This window comes from Boeremia exigua (genome assembly GCF_020726555.1).
Source record: "Boeremia exigua strain MPI-SDFR-AT-0100 chromosome Unknown C7974scaffold_3, whole genome shotgun sequence".
Taxonomy (NCBI): Eukaryota; Fungi; Ascomycota; class Dothideomycetes; order Pleosporales; family Didymellaceae; genus Boeremia; species Boeremia exigua.
Genome location: NW_025763520.1, coordinates 2077255 through 2091492, shown reverse-complemented (window position 1 = coordinate 2091492; position 14238 = coordinate 2077255). Strand labels below are relative to the sequence as shown.

Here is a 14238-nt window from a genome sequence, read left to right as displayed (position 1 = left end):
TCTTGGACTGCAACCAGCACCTCGTGGCCGCCAACTTTGTCTCCATCCGACTGCCCTCTGTGGTTGTCTTGGTCGTGGCGTTGTCGTAAATCGTCCCCAAATCCTTGACCGTTTGTTTGAGGTTCAGGTACATCAATGTTTGCGCAATAAGTGTTACTTCCGTGATGCTTGACTTGTGTAACGGCCATGTATGCGGGATCGGCGCGATTGTATTCGTTGGGAAGACTAGGGCGGTACGAGGCAGGTCTGCAAATCATTTCTCAGTCAGTAGACGCTGTGCTCCGTATGGCGCACGTATGGAGTGTACAACATACTGGCGTATCTCGTCTGGCTGTAGTGGTGGATGCCACTCAATAAACAAGACCGAGCCGTCCTTACTGAAGCCTTTTGTGCGAAAATACTTATTGTGCTGAGCACTCCAGACCCAAGGACAGGTAGTCGCATCGGGTACAGGTCCTGAGGACGGCATCGCGCAATAGCCTATATATCTAGGTATCTAGGTAATCCAGTGAGTGCACGAAGAAGAAGGTGGTCGTCGAGAAGCAGGCTGAAGAACGCGCCGGCTTGAACACGACAGTGTCGGGTGGGCAGTAAGGTCTGCATGTCCACGCCCCAATTGCTTCTGCGGTGAGATGGGGGGCCTCGTGTATGCGGGCGCACTGCAAAGCACGCAAGGCTGACCAACCAAAACCCTGATTTCTCCAGTTTCGGCTTGTATCGACTCAATAGATCATGTGCGCACTTCGCCCACCAATAACTGACGTAGACGTCACCCACTCTTGTAGGCACTCGACCGTATTATACCAGCAGAGCCTCCTGACCAGATGCTGTTGACGTTGATTGTGACAACTCCACATGCTGTTGTTGGATGGTTTGATTCATGATTGCAAAGTTTGTATTGACCAGCAATACGCTGAGATAAGTACCTCGTTAGAATGACCCACTAGTCAGCACTGCTAGAGCCAGATCTACTAAAACAAATATTTGAAAGCTTGACCAAAAGCCATTGGGCGAAGCCGATGATAGCACGTACGATGAAGCTGATAATAGCACGTACGATGAGAGCGACCAGCCAAACAAACTTGTGAATAACGAGCGGCTCCCACCGAACCCGTTCTTGGTCACCTGAAGCGGATGCAACATCAACCGAAACTTGGACCACACTCTCTTCAGCGTTTTCGTCGGTGGCAGGAGGCATATGACGAGGAAAGCTGTGAAGTTGAGGCTAGCATAACCTTGAGGATTGTACTTCAGCTGGCCGCACAGGTTGCCCATACCTTTGGTTATCTCAACATAGCCTTCTTCCTCATGTATTGAGTCTTCTCCTCGGGCGATGCTCCATGCATTGATTTGAGTGCGTGCATGTGCTGTTGCAACCATGTTCTGCACTTCGTCGACCCACGGTCGGTCACCCAAGGAGCCGGAGAAGTAGCTAGAAACTACTTTCTGGGCTTTTAGAGCTCTTCCCTGACGCTTCCTGATAGAGTCGTAGATATCTGTTCGATCAAGCGATGCAAAGAGGAGCGTGAATTCTGGTGTCCACGTCCATCCGGTGATTTCGTCAGGCGTGCGATAGGGAAAGCATGTCTTTTCGTCATGTGTGCAGACTTCAATCTGGTTTACACATGCAAAAGGACGTGCTCGAGGGTCTGAATTCTTGAACCACGGTGTTGGGTCTCCGGGAACAATGTATGATTCATCCGCGGGGAAAATCGGATCATCACTTCTTTTCTCGTACAAGATTCGTAACGAAGACACGAAGATTATCGTGACAGTACTGTAGTCGGATGGGGCAAGGTCGTCCAGTGGCTCCCACAATACTGGGTCTGAGGCTGAATTGTAGGCACTGAAACGCGTGAGCTTTAGTAACGAAGAAGTCACAGAGAAGTCAGACTTACAAAACATCGTATACGGGCGCCAATCGCTGCCAAGGATCTCCTGTTGTGCTGTAGGTGTAGTTGACAGGAGGATCTGCACCAGGCTTCTCCCCATAGTAATATTTGTAGGTTGTAGTACCATTCTCGGTCGAGTTCTGTATAAAAGGGTAGTCCATCTTCAATGGGGAGCACGTGGTACTCCTTCGGAAACTGTGTGTTGTAGGACTGTTTATACCAAGTTCGCTTGCGTCTGTGAGCGTAGTTGTGAAAGTCACGGTACGGTTGTTGCGGCAAATGTCGTTTTTGAACGGACAGGGCTTTGAAAAGTCAGGCAGACCATCCAGCTCCTTTTCTTGTTTACCAAAAACGAGTTTGCGGCTGTAAAAGAAATTGCATCGTCGAGAGTCAAATCTGGGGTAACGATGGTAGCAAGCTTCTGCATACTCCGCTGCTCTTTCTTCCTTCGCAAGATCGATCAATCCTGCCCTGGTAGCAAAGTCAGACCGACTTGCTCCATTGAACACCCACAGTCCACACTTCGGCGAATCCAATATCACTGGCCCAATCGCTCTGACATTTGCAGCGAAGTAACCTGCAATGATCATCCCAAGACCAAATGCGGCAACGAATGCAGAGAATATTTTGAGCTTAGCCTTGTCTTCCCCGTCTAGATTGTTGTTTGCAAATGCCATCCAGAACAGGTCTCGAATGCCACCAGTCTCTTTGTAGATTTTGGCAAGAGATTGGGCCGCTTCAGTTGCAGACAATGGTAACGGTCGAGATATCATCAATGGTACTGCCTCTGGCGCTGTAATATCGTCTTGCGAGCTCGTACTCCGCTCGAGAGGTTGTAAGTGAAGCCATAATGCTATATTGCCGAGGATCTTCTTGACGTACTTGACCGACCAGGAAAGCCAAACAGCTACCGCAGCCATGATTACGTAACTCCATTGGTTCTCCACAGACAGAAAGTTCTCTATGAAGGCCGAGTTAGTATGTCATCAGTCTCCAACTCTACATGCGGGGCCTACATGCCTTGTGCTGCGTAGTCGTACCAGTGTCCTGTAATGGCGCTATTGCTATTACTGTCCATGTTCGAGGTATTTCTTACGTCCAAAATCCAGACGCTTCTGATATTGTGAGTGCATGCCCTGTGAGTGCGAAATGTTGGAATTACTTCGCCTCAATGTAGCAAGGCTGACAGGCTGAAGCTTTCCAATCCGTGCATGCCACGCGTTCTGTATCACAACTCAAAGTGTTTACTTCTGATTAGTTCAATTATAAATGAAGCCTCCTTAGAGACGTGTCATATGGGTTAGGTGTGGAAGGTGTGGTAAACGTGGAGAATGATGGAGTGGTGTAGTAGACTGGCCGACTGCGAGTCGAGAGATGCGCACTGGGTTTCACCGATCGTCGCAGTCAGCCTCATCTTCCAAGCCATCCATGCGCTCTGTTGAGCACGACCGGAGGCACATACATGAACGGATCGAGCGTCGCTCACCGGTTGCCTTTGCTTGAGTTAGCGCTAAGGACTACGCAGTCTGTTTTGTATTTGTAGGACAGAACGTGTGAAAGCTGCAATTGGGCAGGCCTGGCCTGACCCCACATTCCACATTCCACCCCGAACTAGCCATTTGGGGCAAAGATCTTTGCTGTATTGCCTGAGAGCAGGGCAACTTCCCTCAGAGCTCACTTCCAGAGATACTGCTTCCGACTGTCGAGGTAAAAAGCGGGGCGGCGATTTGAATGAAACTTGGGCGTCGTGTCGCTGCTGTATTGCTGATCGATTCCGCATCCCGCCTGCTCCTAATTGCAGTCGCAGCTCGCTTCAACAAGGATCCATGAGCATGCGAAAAAAGAAATAGAGGCATCAAACTATGGGATTCTGGATTTTAAGCAGCTTGCGAAGTACCATGGCTTCGTATTCATCTCAATGGTGACGAGAGTGGCTATGCAGTGAGCGCTGCTATAAAGCGTACACGAGCTTATACCCACTGATTTTCCCATCTCTGTACTCCTGGAAACCTTCGGGGACCTTCTCCAGTCCATTCAGCAACTTATGTTCGTTTGGCTTGATTGTCCCATCATCAAGCCACAGTGGCAAGTTCTCGAACAACTCGACCGACAGCTTGTGGTCGGCTGGATTCGCTGGCCATTTGAAATCTTTGTACTGATGATCCTTCAGGAATGCCGTCCAAACCAGTACATCGGTAACCTTGGTTTGGCTTGATACGTCCTCGGTATTCGCCTTGCCTGGTCGTACTGTGCACAGCGTACCACCCTCCTCGCCTAGAGCATACGATGCTGTAGCAGAGCTTGACTTGTCGCCGATGGTGTCGAAGATGTATTGGATGTTGGGTGCAACACTTTTGATCTGATTTGCAACATCATCTGACTTGTAGTCGAAGACGTGGTCCGCACCAAGGGACTTGACTCTATCATGATGCTTGGGCGAACAAACAGTCACGATGTTGAAGTTGTGTTGACGTGCGATCTGAATGGCATAGAGTCCCACACTTGAGCTTCCGCCCCAAATCAGGACGGAAGTTTGTTTGCCACTCTTTCGGTCAATACCCAAACAATCCTTGGACAGAAGAGCGAGCCACGCCGTGCAACATGCTAGCGGGACCGTGGCGGCGGCTTCAGGAGATATTGATCCAGGCACCTCGAAGCTGATGAGCTCGTTGGCGATTGTGTATTCGCTGTAAGCCCCGTGTCCTTTGACTTCGCCACCCCAAATAAGAGCAGCGACGGTGTCACCTTTCTTGTACCGGGATACGTTCTTCCCAATCTCCTCAACTTTGCCAACGAAGTCGCAACCTAGTACTGTTCCATCTCCGAAAGCATTTCCATCGAATGATTGAACTAGACACTGTTAGGTCTCTGTCGACCTGGCTCTACCCTAGTTGCCATACCGTCTGTAGGATTCTGAGCGACGTGAGAAGATTTGATTAGTACTTCTTGATCGCCAATTTCTGGGACCTTCAGTTCCTTGAGAGCAAATTGGGGCTTGTCGCCTCCATATTGGACTTGAGAGCGCCCGCTTAAAGACATGGCGAGGATCTCCGGCCTTGTGCGTGTACCGTGCGGTGCAAAACGATCGTGAAAAAAGATTGAACAAGGAAGGTTTTCGTTCGATGTCGAGATTGTAGATTGTAGATATGATTCGATGCTGAGCAGTTCACTGCTTTCTACGTCACTAGTGGGCAGCACATAACCGGGCTGATAGCCGAAGCAATGCTGTTGGTTGTACGGTAGCTTACAAATCATCTGTCGCAGTACTCAGTTTGGTATCCCGAACATCAAGTTGAGCGTTTTTGTATGCCAAGAGTACTCCACCGACAGAATAGCTGCCAGAAGGAGTGTCACAAGAACAAAGGGTGCACAGCCGGTGTCAGTAAGGCTAAAGAATGACGTCACTCTGTTTTAGGTTTTCTGGTGTCGTGCGATGCTCGAGTTTTCGACACATTTGAAGCACCCGAGCATTCAATCAAAGGCATCCGCAGGTCCACTTAGACTTAACCTTTTGAGTGTAGCTTTACGTGGAAGCCACTCTGCTTGACGAACCAGGCATTGTGAAATGTCCAGTCTTTGTCGGGACAAGCCAACTGAATCTGCTCTCCAGTCAGTGACAATTCTCGCAATGGATGTTAGGACTCACGTCGAAGCTGCGCAGCACCGCCGGTAACAACTTATACATCTCCAAGTAGCTGACATTTTTTCCAATGCAAGTTCGAGAGCCAGCACCAAAGGCAAACATACTGCTTTTCATCTCGGCTTTCTTCGCATCACTTGCCTCAATCCATCTTTCTGGTCTCCAACAGTCCGCGTCTTGACCCCAGAGGTTTTGATCCAGGTGTAAAGTCCATGCGCTGCATCCAATATTAGTCCCTCCAGGAATGAAAGTGTCGTCAAGCTGAATACCCCCAGTCGGTGTAATCCTTTCTAGCGGTAACCCTGCCGCGGGATGTATTCTTAACGACTCATTGATGACAGCACTTAGATAGGGCAGCTCTCTCACATCGTTCCAGGCGACCAGTGGATTCCCTCGCTCAAAAATACCCGAAGATTCTAGTTCATCGAACTCAGCGTGAAGCTTAGCGAGTTTTGCGGGGTTACGAATAAGGTTGTAGAATATCGCTCGAAACCTCAACAGCAATCAGCAAGATGTGTCTCTTGAAGGGTGTGGTTCGACCTACGAGATGGCAGTGGTGTCAGAGCCAGCAAACATGTTTGCAACAGTGAGTGCAAGCACACGCTCTTGACTCATGAACTCTGGGTCTTTTTTATGCGCCTCTTGGAATCTAGAAAGGAAGTCACGTCGTGATTGTTTTCCAGCCAGCGTTCCATTCTCAGACTCAACAGTCCTGCTCTCTTGGATCCGTTTGCTTGCAAAGACGGCAACTGGCGTACTCGGTATAAGACCACGCGCACTCAGCCAGCGTCGGACAGGGTTCTTCAAGAACAGCTTATCAAGAATAGGCATCTGACCGATCTGATGCAGTTGTGAGTGAAGTTCAGCCTCTCTTTCTGAAAAGTCTTACCACAGCAGCGTAACTCAAAAGCCACTCCAGACTCGAAATGATATTCTCAACATCTTGCCCACGGTCTACAAAGCCCATCCGTTTCGAGTATGTCAACTCACATATCACGTCAAACGCATAGTACTGAAGCCATGCGCCTAGATCAACGATTCCGTGATCGCCGGGCTTGTCAGCATAACGCTGCTTGAGCTGTTTCAGAAACTCGATCGTCGTGGAATCTACCAGAGGTTCAAATTGAACCAGAGAGGTCATAGCATAAGCGCTGCTGACAGACCGTCGCAGCTTCGCATGAAAGACCTCGTCTGTTGACGTGAATAGCGTCTTGAGGGGAACGCCCCTTGCCAACGTCTGTTGCACAGTATAGAAGTCGGACTGTACTTGGAATCAGCCGGTATCTGCACTAGTTCTTGTTACCGACCTTCACAAAGCCAGCATTGAGCGCATATATCTTCTTTGCTGCCTTGTTACTTGAGCAAAGCACCGTTCGTGGGCCTATCCGCACGAAATCGCCATACGTCTTGTGCAGCTCGATGTGCCAGCGTTCTGGGCGATACCCCCGGGCCACAGCAAGGCGATAGAAGTCGGTGAAGCTGGCAAGGAACGGCCCAGGTACGTGATTCAATCCAGTGCCATACTTGTTGTGCAGGAGCCAAGCAAGAAGCGCTACCGCACCGAATGTGACAACGGAGGAAAAGGACAGCTTTGCGAGGAGGTCGTCAATCATCGCAGATTCCGAGGAAAGTGGTTGTGCGATGTTCGTTTTGCATTTTCATTGACGATGTTTCGTCGCACCATATCCTGGTGTTGCGGTTCCAATCCGCTGAGGGGTTCATCGCAAATCCCGCACATTCCGCTTACGACGCCGGCAATGCGATGCCGGCGGCAATGCCTGCTTGTCATCACAGCGGGGGAACTTCCTATACCACGTGCAATGGGAGTATTGATCAGGTCTTGTTGCTTATATTACTTTGCAGCCTCTCTCACCTTCCCTAGCTTTGTCCCTTATCATCCACCCCCTGTCTTCATTCGTATCTGCACCATCCAGATGTCTTCGGGGCTTATTTGAACCCATGCACTGTGCCCACTGCCCAACACAATCCCTCAAAGCATGGCATGCTGATTGGGCTTGGCGTAATTACCCTCTTGGACAACCCTGCCACAGCTTTCCTCCAGGTCACTCGTTGCAACATTGATCCACCTGCTTAGCTCTGCATGCATGTCAGCTCCTGCAGTCTTTTCTTTAGTTCCTGCATGGCACGTGAATACATACAGTACGTAGCACTCTACAATACATACATACATCATGTGATGACCTGCAGTATGTCATGGGTTCCTCTAGCTGAGATATCGATGGGTACCAATGCATCAGGGCACTAGGCGGTCACAGCTGAAAGTAGTTGAGGCTTGGTGTTATTTCTGGAGAAGGGTCAACATGGCGCAAGTTTTGGTAGACCAGGGAAATTGTCGCAATCTAGTGTGACTCCCCACCATCGATCTCCTCCCGAGACATCGATGTGTAGAGGCTACACCACTTAGAAGTACAGGTATTCGGCGTTGAGCTTCATTACCATCGAAGGTTCGACGACACCTGTGAATCTGGTCTTGTCCACAAGGTTTATTTGACTCTCTGAACGATCGGTCCTTCGCAACGGCCAAGATGATAGGATTTTCTAATGCGCTGACTCGTCCCTCACCGACTGTCAGTGGTTCTAGATTTCGTGTTCGTCAAAGCACTCTGTTTGGAGACCGGAAGTTGCAATGATATTCCGAAGTCTCGTTGGTGGTCCGTAGCGCTTCCGAAGGACTTCCGGTCACGCAGTAGCTACCTAGGCAGTTGACAATTGGCGAGGATCGAGCGAGATCTGCACTCAGCCGCATTGTGGGGATCGTGAACGTCAGGCTGTCGTACATCAACAGCGCACATACAAGATCCCGTTTCAGCCTTCGAAATGTCCCATGGTTCGCAAGGCTGAAAGTCGTCACATGTAACAGTAAACTGACGATCGCTACCAGAGAAGCAGTAGCCGTTTAAAGTGACTATCGAATGCTGCCGGTGTGGGGAATTCCCCGAATAAGGGTTTGCCACTACGCAATCACGCCGTGCGATAGAAGAGGGCTTGGCGACGCAGAGATGACCCCGGGGACCTCAGCTTGCAAAAGTGCAGGAACAGAAGCGTTTGGCCAATTTATCGATGCGATCGCAGCGCATGCAAATTATTTATAAACACGGCAGAGCACGAGGCATGCTGTGCCGCATAGCTACGTGGAGGCTGCATAATCTCGCTTTTGACGCACAACTACAGCGTCGCTTCCGCCTTTGGCTTGCTTTCCCGCTCTCCTCTTGCATAAAACGAGTATCGTCTACTAGCGACCCGTAATTTCCACAGGGGCCTTCCTGATCAAGATTCTAGTCCCGTGCCGAGGATCTGTAGTGCAGCCAGCATTGGCGTTCTATTTCGCACTGGGCACAAATCGTTATCGTCGGATGATCTACCGAACCGCCGCTAGTACCTTGCACCTCTCCAGCTTACCAAATGCGGAATCGCGCGACGCACGCGTTGAGCCTTACATGACTCTATTTAGTGGCCAGTCTCGCTTAATTAACATACCCTGAATCTTCAGGTCGTATCCATAGCGTAGTTGGGACATGAATAATCTTGCTAGACTGTGTCGAGATTGACAGGGTGCCGCGAGTGTCGTGATGGTGGGGGTGAAGGCGTCGCTGTGCCGGGTCCATGGTCCAGAAGGGTCTCCATGCGAGCTTATCATTATTCCGAAGCTGTAGCCTTGTGCATGAGCTCGATAGACCGAGATACTGATTGGACACTTTGAGCTCAGCCGCGTTTGTTGTCAGAGCTGACAGCCTCAAGATCACATGGTGAGCCACTCTACACCCTTTTGACAGCATCAGTGGCGTGAAGGTTAAGCCAGCCTTCGACAAGCCAATCGAGCACTGATCTTTTGGGCTTTTGGAGTCAGGAGCTGAGCAGAGGATGGACCCACGTCTTATTCATTCAAAGAGTCGCAGTCAGCATCTCCAGTTGTTCAGGACGCTTCGCTTTGTTCTCCTGTCAACTGGTCTTTGACCGTTTTGCCCACCATGGGGTACTTTCAGTCTTTGGCAACTGCCACTCTGGGCTTGTCAATGCTTTACACAGGTTCCAATGCTAATCTAGTTGCACGCCAAGGTCTCGGTCCTCCCGCTTCGTTACCAAGTGGGTGGTCGTACAAAGGATGTTACACGTACGATCTACTTTACCCGCCGCCCCTTGTCAGATGCAAGCAGCGGCCTGGCCAGGAGATCCTCACTGACGATCATGCAGAGACGCTGTCGGTCAAAGATCGCTGCAAGGTGCTTCTTTTGCAAGCGGTGATAATCAGAATGCTGAAGAATGTATCGACTTCTGTTCTTCTGCTGGGTATAGCTTAGCCGCTACCGAATACAGGTATTCAATACCACAAGGAATACAACGGACCCTCCACTGACTACGTCTCACAGTTCTGAATGTTATTGTGGAAACAGCATTGCTACCCCCGGTGGACCAGCTCCTAATGGAGAAGGCTGTAATATGGCATGCTCAGGTGCGCCGGGCGAAGCATGTGGTGGACCAGACCGGATATCTGTGTACGAACGTTCTGCAACAGCACCTGCTCAATCTAGCGCCCCCGTAATCGAAGACGGTACAGACCATGTTTGGACTGCTCGTGGTTGCTACTCGGATTTGACTTATGCGCGTATTTTGTCGCAAGCTGTTGGTGTGCAAGGTGGCGGTCAAAACAACAGCGCACAAAGCTGTACAGCTGAATGTCGAAAGCAAGACTTCAAATTTTCGGGCACTGAGTATGGTGCAGAATGCAAGTTTTACGCCTCTGCTATTATAGAAGCAACTGACCAGGCTAACAGGCTACTGTGGCAACACGCTCAACAATGGTCACGAACCCAAGGACGATGGCTGTAACATGAGATGTACCGGCAACAACAAGCAGTTCTGCGGTGGTCCAGACCGCATCAACATCTATGAGTATATTGAGAAGCCTAAGTCGTCATCAAGCTCGAGCGTTTCATCGACAGCTGCTTCAACACCTTCGCCGACACCAACCTCGGAGTCACTGACTCCCACGTTATCATCTTCTATTACTCAATCCACATCTTCGGAGCTGCATGCTTCGACCAGCAGTTCGTCAGAGGTCAATGACTCCAGCAGCAGCAGCAGTAGCTCTGCATCAGAGAGCCAGTCCACTACCGTTAGCTCTTCCGCTTCAGCCTCCAGCGAACACTCAACTTCGGCTGAATCTGCCTCGGAGGAACCTTCGTCTACATCGACATCACATGTGACTTCCACAGTCTCCTCCGATCAGCAAACCTCAAGCGCTTCTTCAGATTCGTCCAGCAGCACTGCAAATCTCAACTCCACAACGTCTGAGATCAGCTCAACCTCGACTTTGTTGACGAATGCAACATCCTCGGAGGCGCACATCACTTCAACCGCTTCCTTGTCAGCGAATCTGTCGTCGACTGTGACTGCATTGGATCTTTCGAGTACCTCGACATCGCTGAATGCTAGTATCACCACGTCTGCGTCCGAAACATTGACTATGTCGGTTTCACTGAACGCTACCATAACGGAAACTGCATCGGAAACATCTACACCAATCCTTTCTTCTAACGCCACTACCTCGATGCCATCAAATGCTACCGCAACGGAAACTGCATCAGAAACATCTACACCAATTCTTTCTCTTAACGCCACAACATCAATGCCATCGAATGCCACCATAACGGAAACTCCAACCGAGACATCGACACCAGTTCTTTCCTTGAACGCCACAACAATCGCTACTTTGGCAGGCAATACCACTACGACAATGTCGCCAAATGCTACCGTTATTGAAAGCCTGTTGGACGCTACCACCTCTGCCTCTGTCGAACAGAATACTACAATCTCGAGTGCCACTCCCACTCCAACTCCCGAGCCAAAGACTGGATGGCAGTATGAAGGCTGTACCGTTGACGGAACTGGTGGTCGTTCGCTCCCCAATGGTGGTGCTGTACAGGGCCCGATGACAAACGAAAAGTGTCAGACCGCCTGCCGTGCAGCAGGCTTTATTCTTGCTGGTACGGAGTATGCAGGGGAATGCTACTGCGGTAACAGACTCGTAGCTGGCGGTGCTCCAGCACCCGATGGTGAGGCGCAGTGTAACATGGCTTGCAATGGTAATCAGACTGAGATGTGCGGTGGTCCCAACCGTCTCTCGCTCTACCGGTTTTACCTTGGCAATGAGCCTCCGCCATCGTCAACTACAGTGTCATCATCCAGCGCTGTGCCTGTTCCCACGGGTCTTCCGGAGGGATTTGAGTACAAGGGCTGCTATGTCGATGGTCCCGGCTTCCGCATAATGCAGAACCAACAACAGCCCGAAGACCAGCAGATGACAATCGCCTCTTGCTCAAGCACCTGTGCTAGCCAGGGTTACGATGTCGCAGGTATGGAATATCACACACAGGTAAGCTTACGTTTGTCCACGATTTGTCCAAAATCTGATTGAAAATAGTGCTTCTGCGATTCCGCACTACGGATGTCCGCAGTTCTTGCCAATGACGATGCTGAATGCAACACTCCCTGTGGTGGTAACTCTGCACAGATGTGCGGTGGAGGCAACCGCTTGACCGTGTACTCAAGTCAAGAGACACTCAAGATCACTAAGGTCGCAGCACCCACTGAGAAGGTTGGAAACTGGACTTACCAAGGCTGCGCGACGAGCTTCGGTCTAGATTGGCAGAAGCCATTGCCCTGGAAGATGACCAACTTGACAGGAAACAGCCCAGAGTGGTGTCTCAACAGGTGTGCCAAGTACGGCTACATGGCAGCCGGAATGGAGTATGGCGTCGAGTGCTGTAAGACCCAAGACTTGGATTTCTGTTAAAATCGTGTCGCTAACCAGGAGTAGATTGCGGCGATATAGACCACATGGTCGAAAAGGGATCGCAACCGGCTCCGGAAACAGAGTGTAACATCCCTTGCCCTGGCGACCCTGAAGCTATCTGTGGCCAAGGCAACCGACTTACCTGGTACAAATACACTGAAGGAGACCCGCTATACGTCTTCAACTACCCTACAGGTGCTGCCGCCGGAAGATACGACTTCCTCGTTGGAAGCCCTGTGATTCCGCTCATCTCACAGCCTCTCATCAACGGTAAGGTCTCTTTCCTTGAGAAGCATGGGACTGGCCCCAACGGTACTGGTGCGTACGAACTGGACCCTTCTATTGGTGATGGAACCGACATATATCATGCCTTCCGCGAAATGAATGGCCTCAAGACCGATGTCTTCTGCGCTGCTAGTTTAACGATGCCTGATCGAGCAGGGCGAGTCATCAACATCGGTGGCTGGTCTGGCGATTCGTTGTTCGGTGTTCGCTTGTATTGGCCCGACGGACAACTCGGTGTCAATGGAACCAACGACTGGCAAGAGAACTTCCAAGAAATCAGTCTACAAACTACAAGGTGGTACCCAACTAGTTTGATCATGCCAAACGGATCGATCCTCGTTGTCGGCGGCGAGAACGGCTCCAATGGTCCTCCAGTTCCAAACATGGAGATTCTTCCTCGTGTTGGACCGCTCAAGCATGCCCAATACTTGCTCGATACCGACCCGAACAACCTTTATCCATTCTTGGCTGTACTGCCCTCCAGTGGTATCCTGATCCAGTATTACAACGAAGCCCGTATTCTGGACCCGCAAACACTTGACACGATCAAGATCTTACCAAAGGCTCCTGCCACAGTCAACGACGACAGAGGTGGCCGTACCTATCCTTTGGAGGGTACTATGGTTCTTCTTCCACAGGTGGCCCCCTATTCGGAGCCTCTTGAGATCCTTGTTTGCGGAGGTGCTGGAATGGCACCAGCCTGGGGCATCGACAACTGCATTACAACTCAGCCTGACCTGCCTAACCCTGAGTGGACGCTCGAGCGTATGCCATCTCGACGTGTTTTGACCTGTATGGTGACACTACCTGATGGTACTTTCATGATCCTCAATGGCGCGGAAGAAGGTGTAGCGGGCTTTGGCCTTGCTTCCATGTCAAATCTCAACGCGGTCCTTTACGACCCGAGCAAGCCAAAGCATCACCGCATGAGCGTTATGGCCAATACCACAATTGCGCGTATGTACCACTCTGAGGCTGTGCTCATGGACGATGGTCGCATCCTCGTTTCTGGATCTGACCCGGAAGATGAGACGCATCCTCAAGAGTATCGTCTTGAGGTCTTCATGCCTCCGTACCTGCTTTCAGGCAAGCCTCGTCCCGCGTTCACTATTGAAAACAAGGATTGGATGAATGGTGTAGCATACCCGTTCACGGTCACTGGTGGTTCAAATATCAAGGTCTCGCTCCTCGGCTCCGAGGCCAGCACCCATGGTAATTCGATGGGCGCACGTGTCCTTTTCCCTACCTTTTCGTGTGGCGGATCCGCTTGCACTGTTACCGCACCTCCCGGTCCTTATGTCGCACCACCAGGCTGGTACCGCATGTTCGTTCTAAGCGACGGCGTGCCGTCGCATGCAACATGGGTTCGCATTGGCGGCGACCCGGGTCGTCTAGGAGATTGGCCGAACGCCGAGGATTTCAAGCCGCTACCAGGTGTTGGACCTGTGAAGGACCTGAACACGTCGCCATCCACAACGGCGAAGACAGGAGCTCAGAAGTTCCGCGCCTGATCTTCGGTGCACTTTTCGTTTCTATGTTTATACCACTCTTTTAATTACACGATAGAATGACCACTTTTAAGGTGTTCAGGGTCTAGGTAGGCTTTG

At 50.7% G+C, this 14238-nt stretch overlaps 4 protein-coding genes across 4 annotated transcripts; 1 reads left to right on the top strand and 3 right to left on the bottom strand.

Annotated features, from left to right (window-relative positions):
- Positions 1 to 886: 886 nt before the first annotated feature.
- On the bottom strand, positions 887 to 3186 carry C7974DRAFT_132213 (uncharacterized protein). Its single transcript, XM_046135406.1, has 3 exons — positions 2913 to 3186; positions 1899 to 2853; positions 887 to 1846 (listed from the first exon to the last, which is right to left on the bottom strand). Exons 1-3 carry the CDS (start codon positions 2968 to 2970, stop codon positions 931 to 933), a joined length of 1929 nt encoding a protein of 642 aa, XP_046000498.1. The 5' UTR covers positions 2971 to 3186; the 3' UTR covers positions 887 to 930.
- Positions 3187 to 3843: 657 nt separating this feature from the next.
- On the bottom strand, positions 3844 to 4931 carry C7974DRAFT_432026 (chaperonin 10-like protein; the record flags this gene model as incomplete). Its single annotated transcript, XM_046144818.1, has 2 exons — positions 3844 to 4742; positions 4793 to 4931. 2 exons carry the CDS (start codon positions 4929 to 4931, stop codon positions 3844 to 3846), a joined length of 1038 nt encoding a protein of 345 aa, XP_046000497.1.
- Positions 4932 to 5271: 340 nt separating this feature from the next.
- On the bottom strand, positions 5272 to 7367 carry C7974DRAFT_132194 (pisatin demethylase). The gene is made up of 5 exons (XM_046135405.1): positions 6840 to 7367; positions 6422 to 6793; positions 6077 to 6372; positions 5539 to 6025; positions 5272 to 5491 (listed from the first exon to the last, which is right to left on the bottom strand). Exons 1-5 carry the CDS (start codon positions 7143 to 7145, stop codon positions 5396 to 5398), a joined length of 1557 nt encoding a protein of 518 aa, XP_046000496.1. The 5' UTR covers positions 7146 to 7367; the 3' UTR covers positions 5272 to 5395.
- A 4115-nt stretch (positions 7368 to 11482) lies between these two features.
- Positions 11483 to 14142, top strand: C7974DRAFT_432024 (uncharacterized protein; the record flags this gene model as incomplete). Its single annotated transcript, XM_046144817.1, has 3 exons — positions 11483 to 11926; positions 11975 to 12317; positions 12371 to 14142. The coding sequence occupies 3 exons, from the start codon at positions 11483 to 11485 to the stop codon at positions 14140 to 14142; spliced, it is 2559 nt and encodes an 852-aa protein (XP_046000495.1).
- Positions 14143 to 14238: the final 96 nt, after the last annotated feature.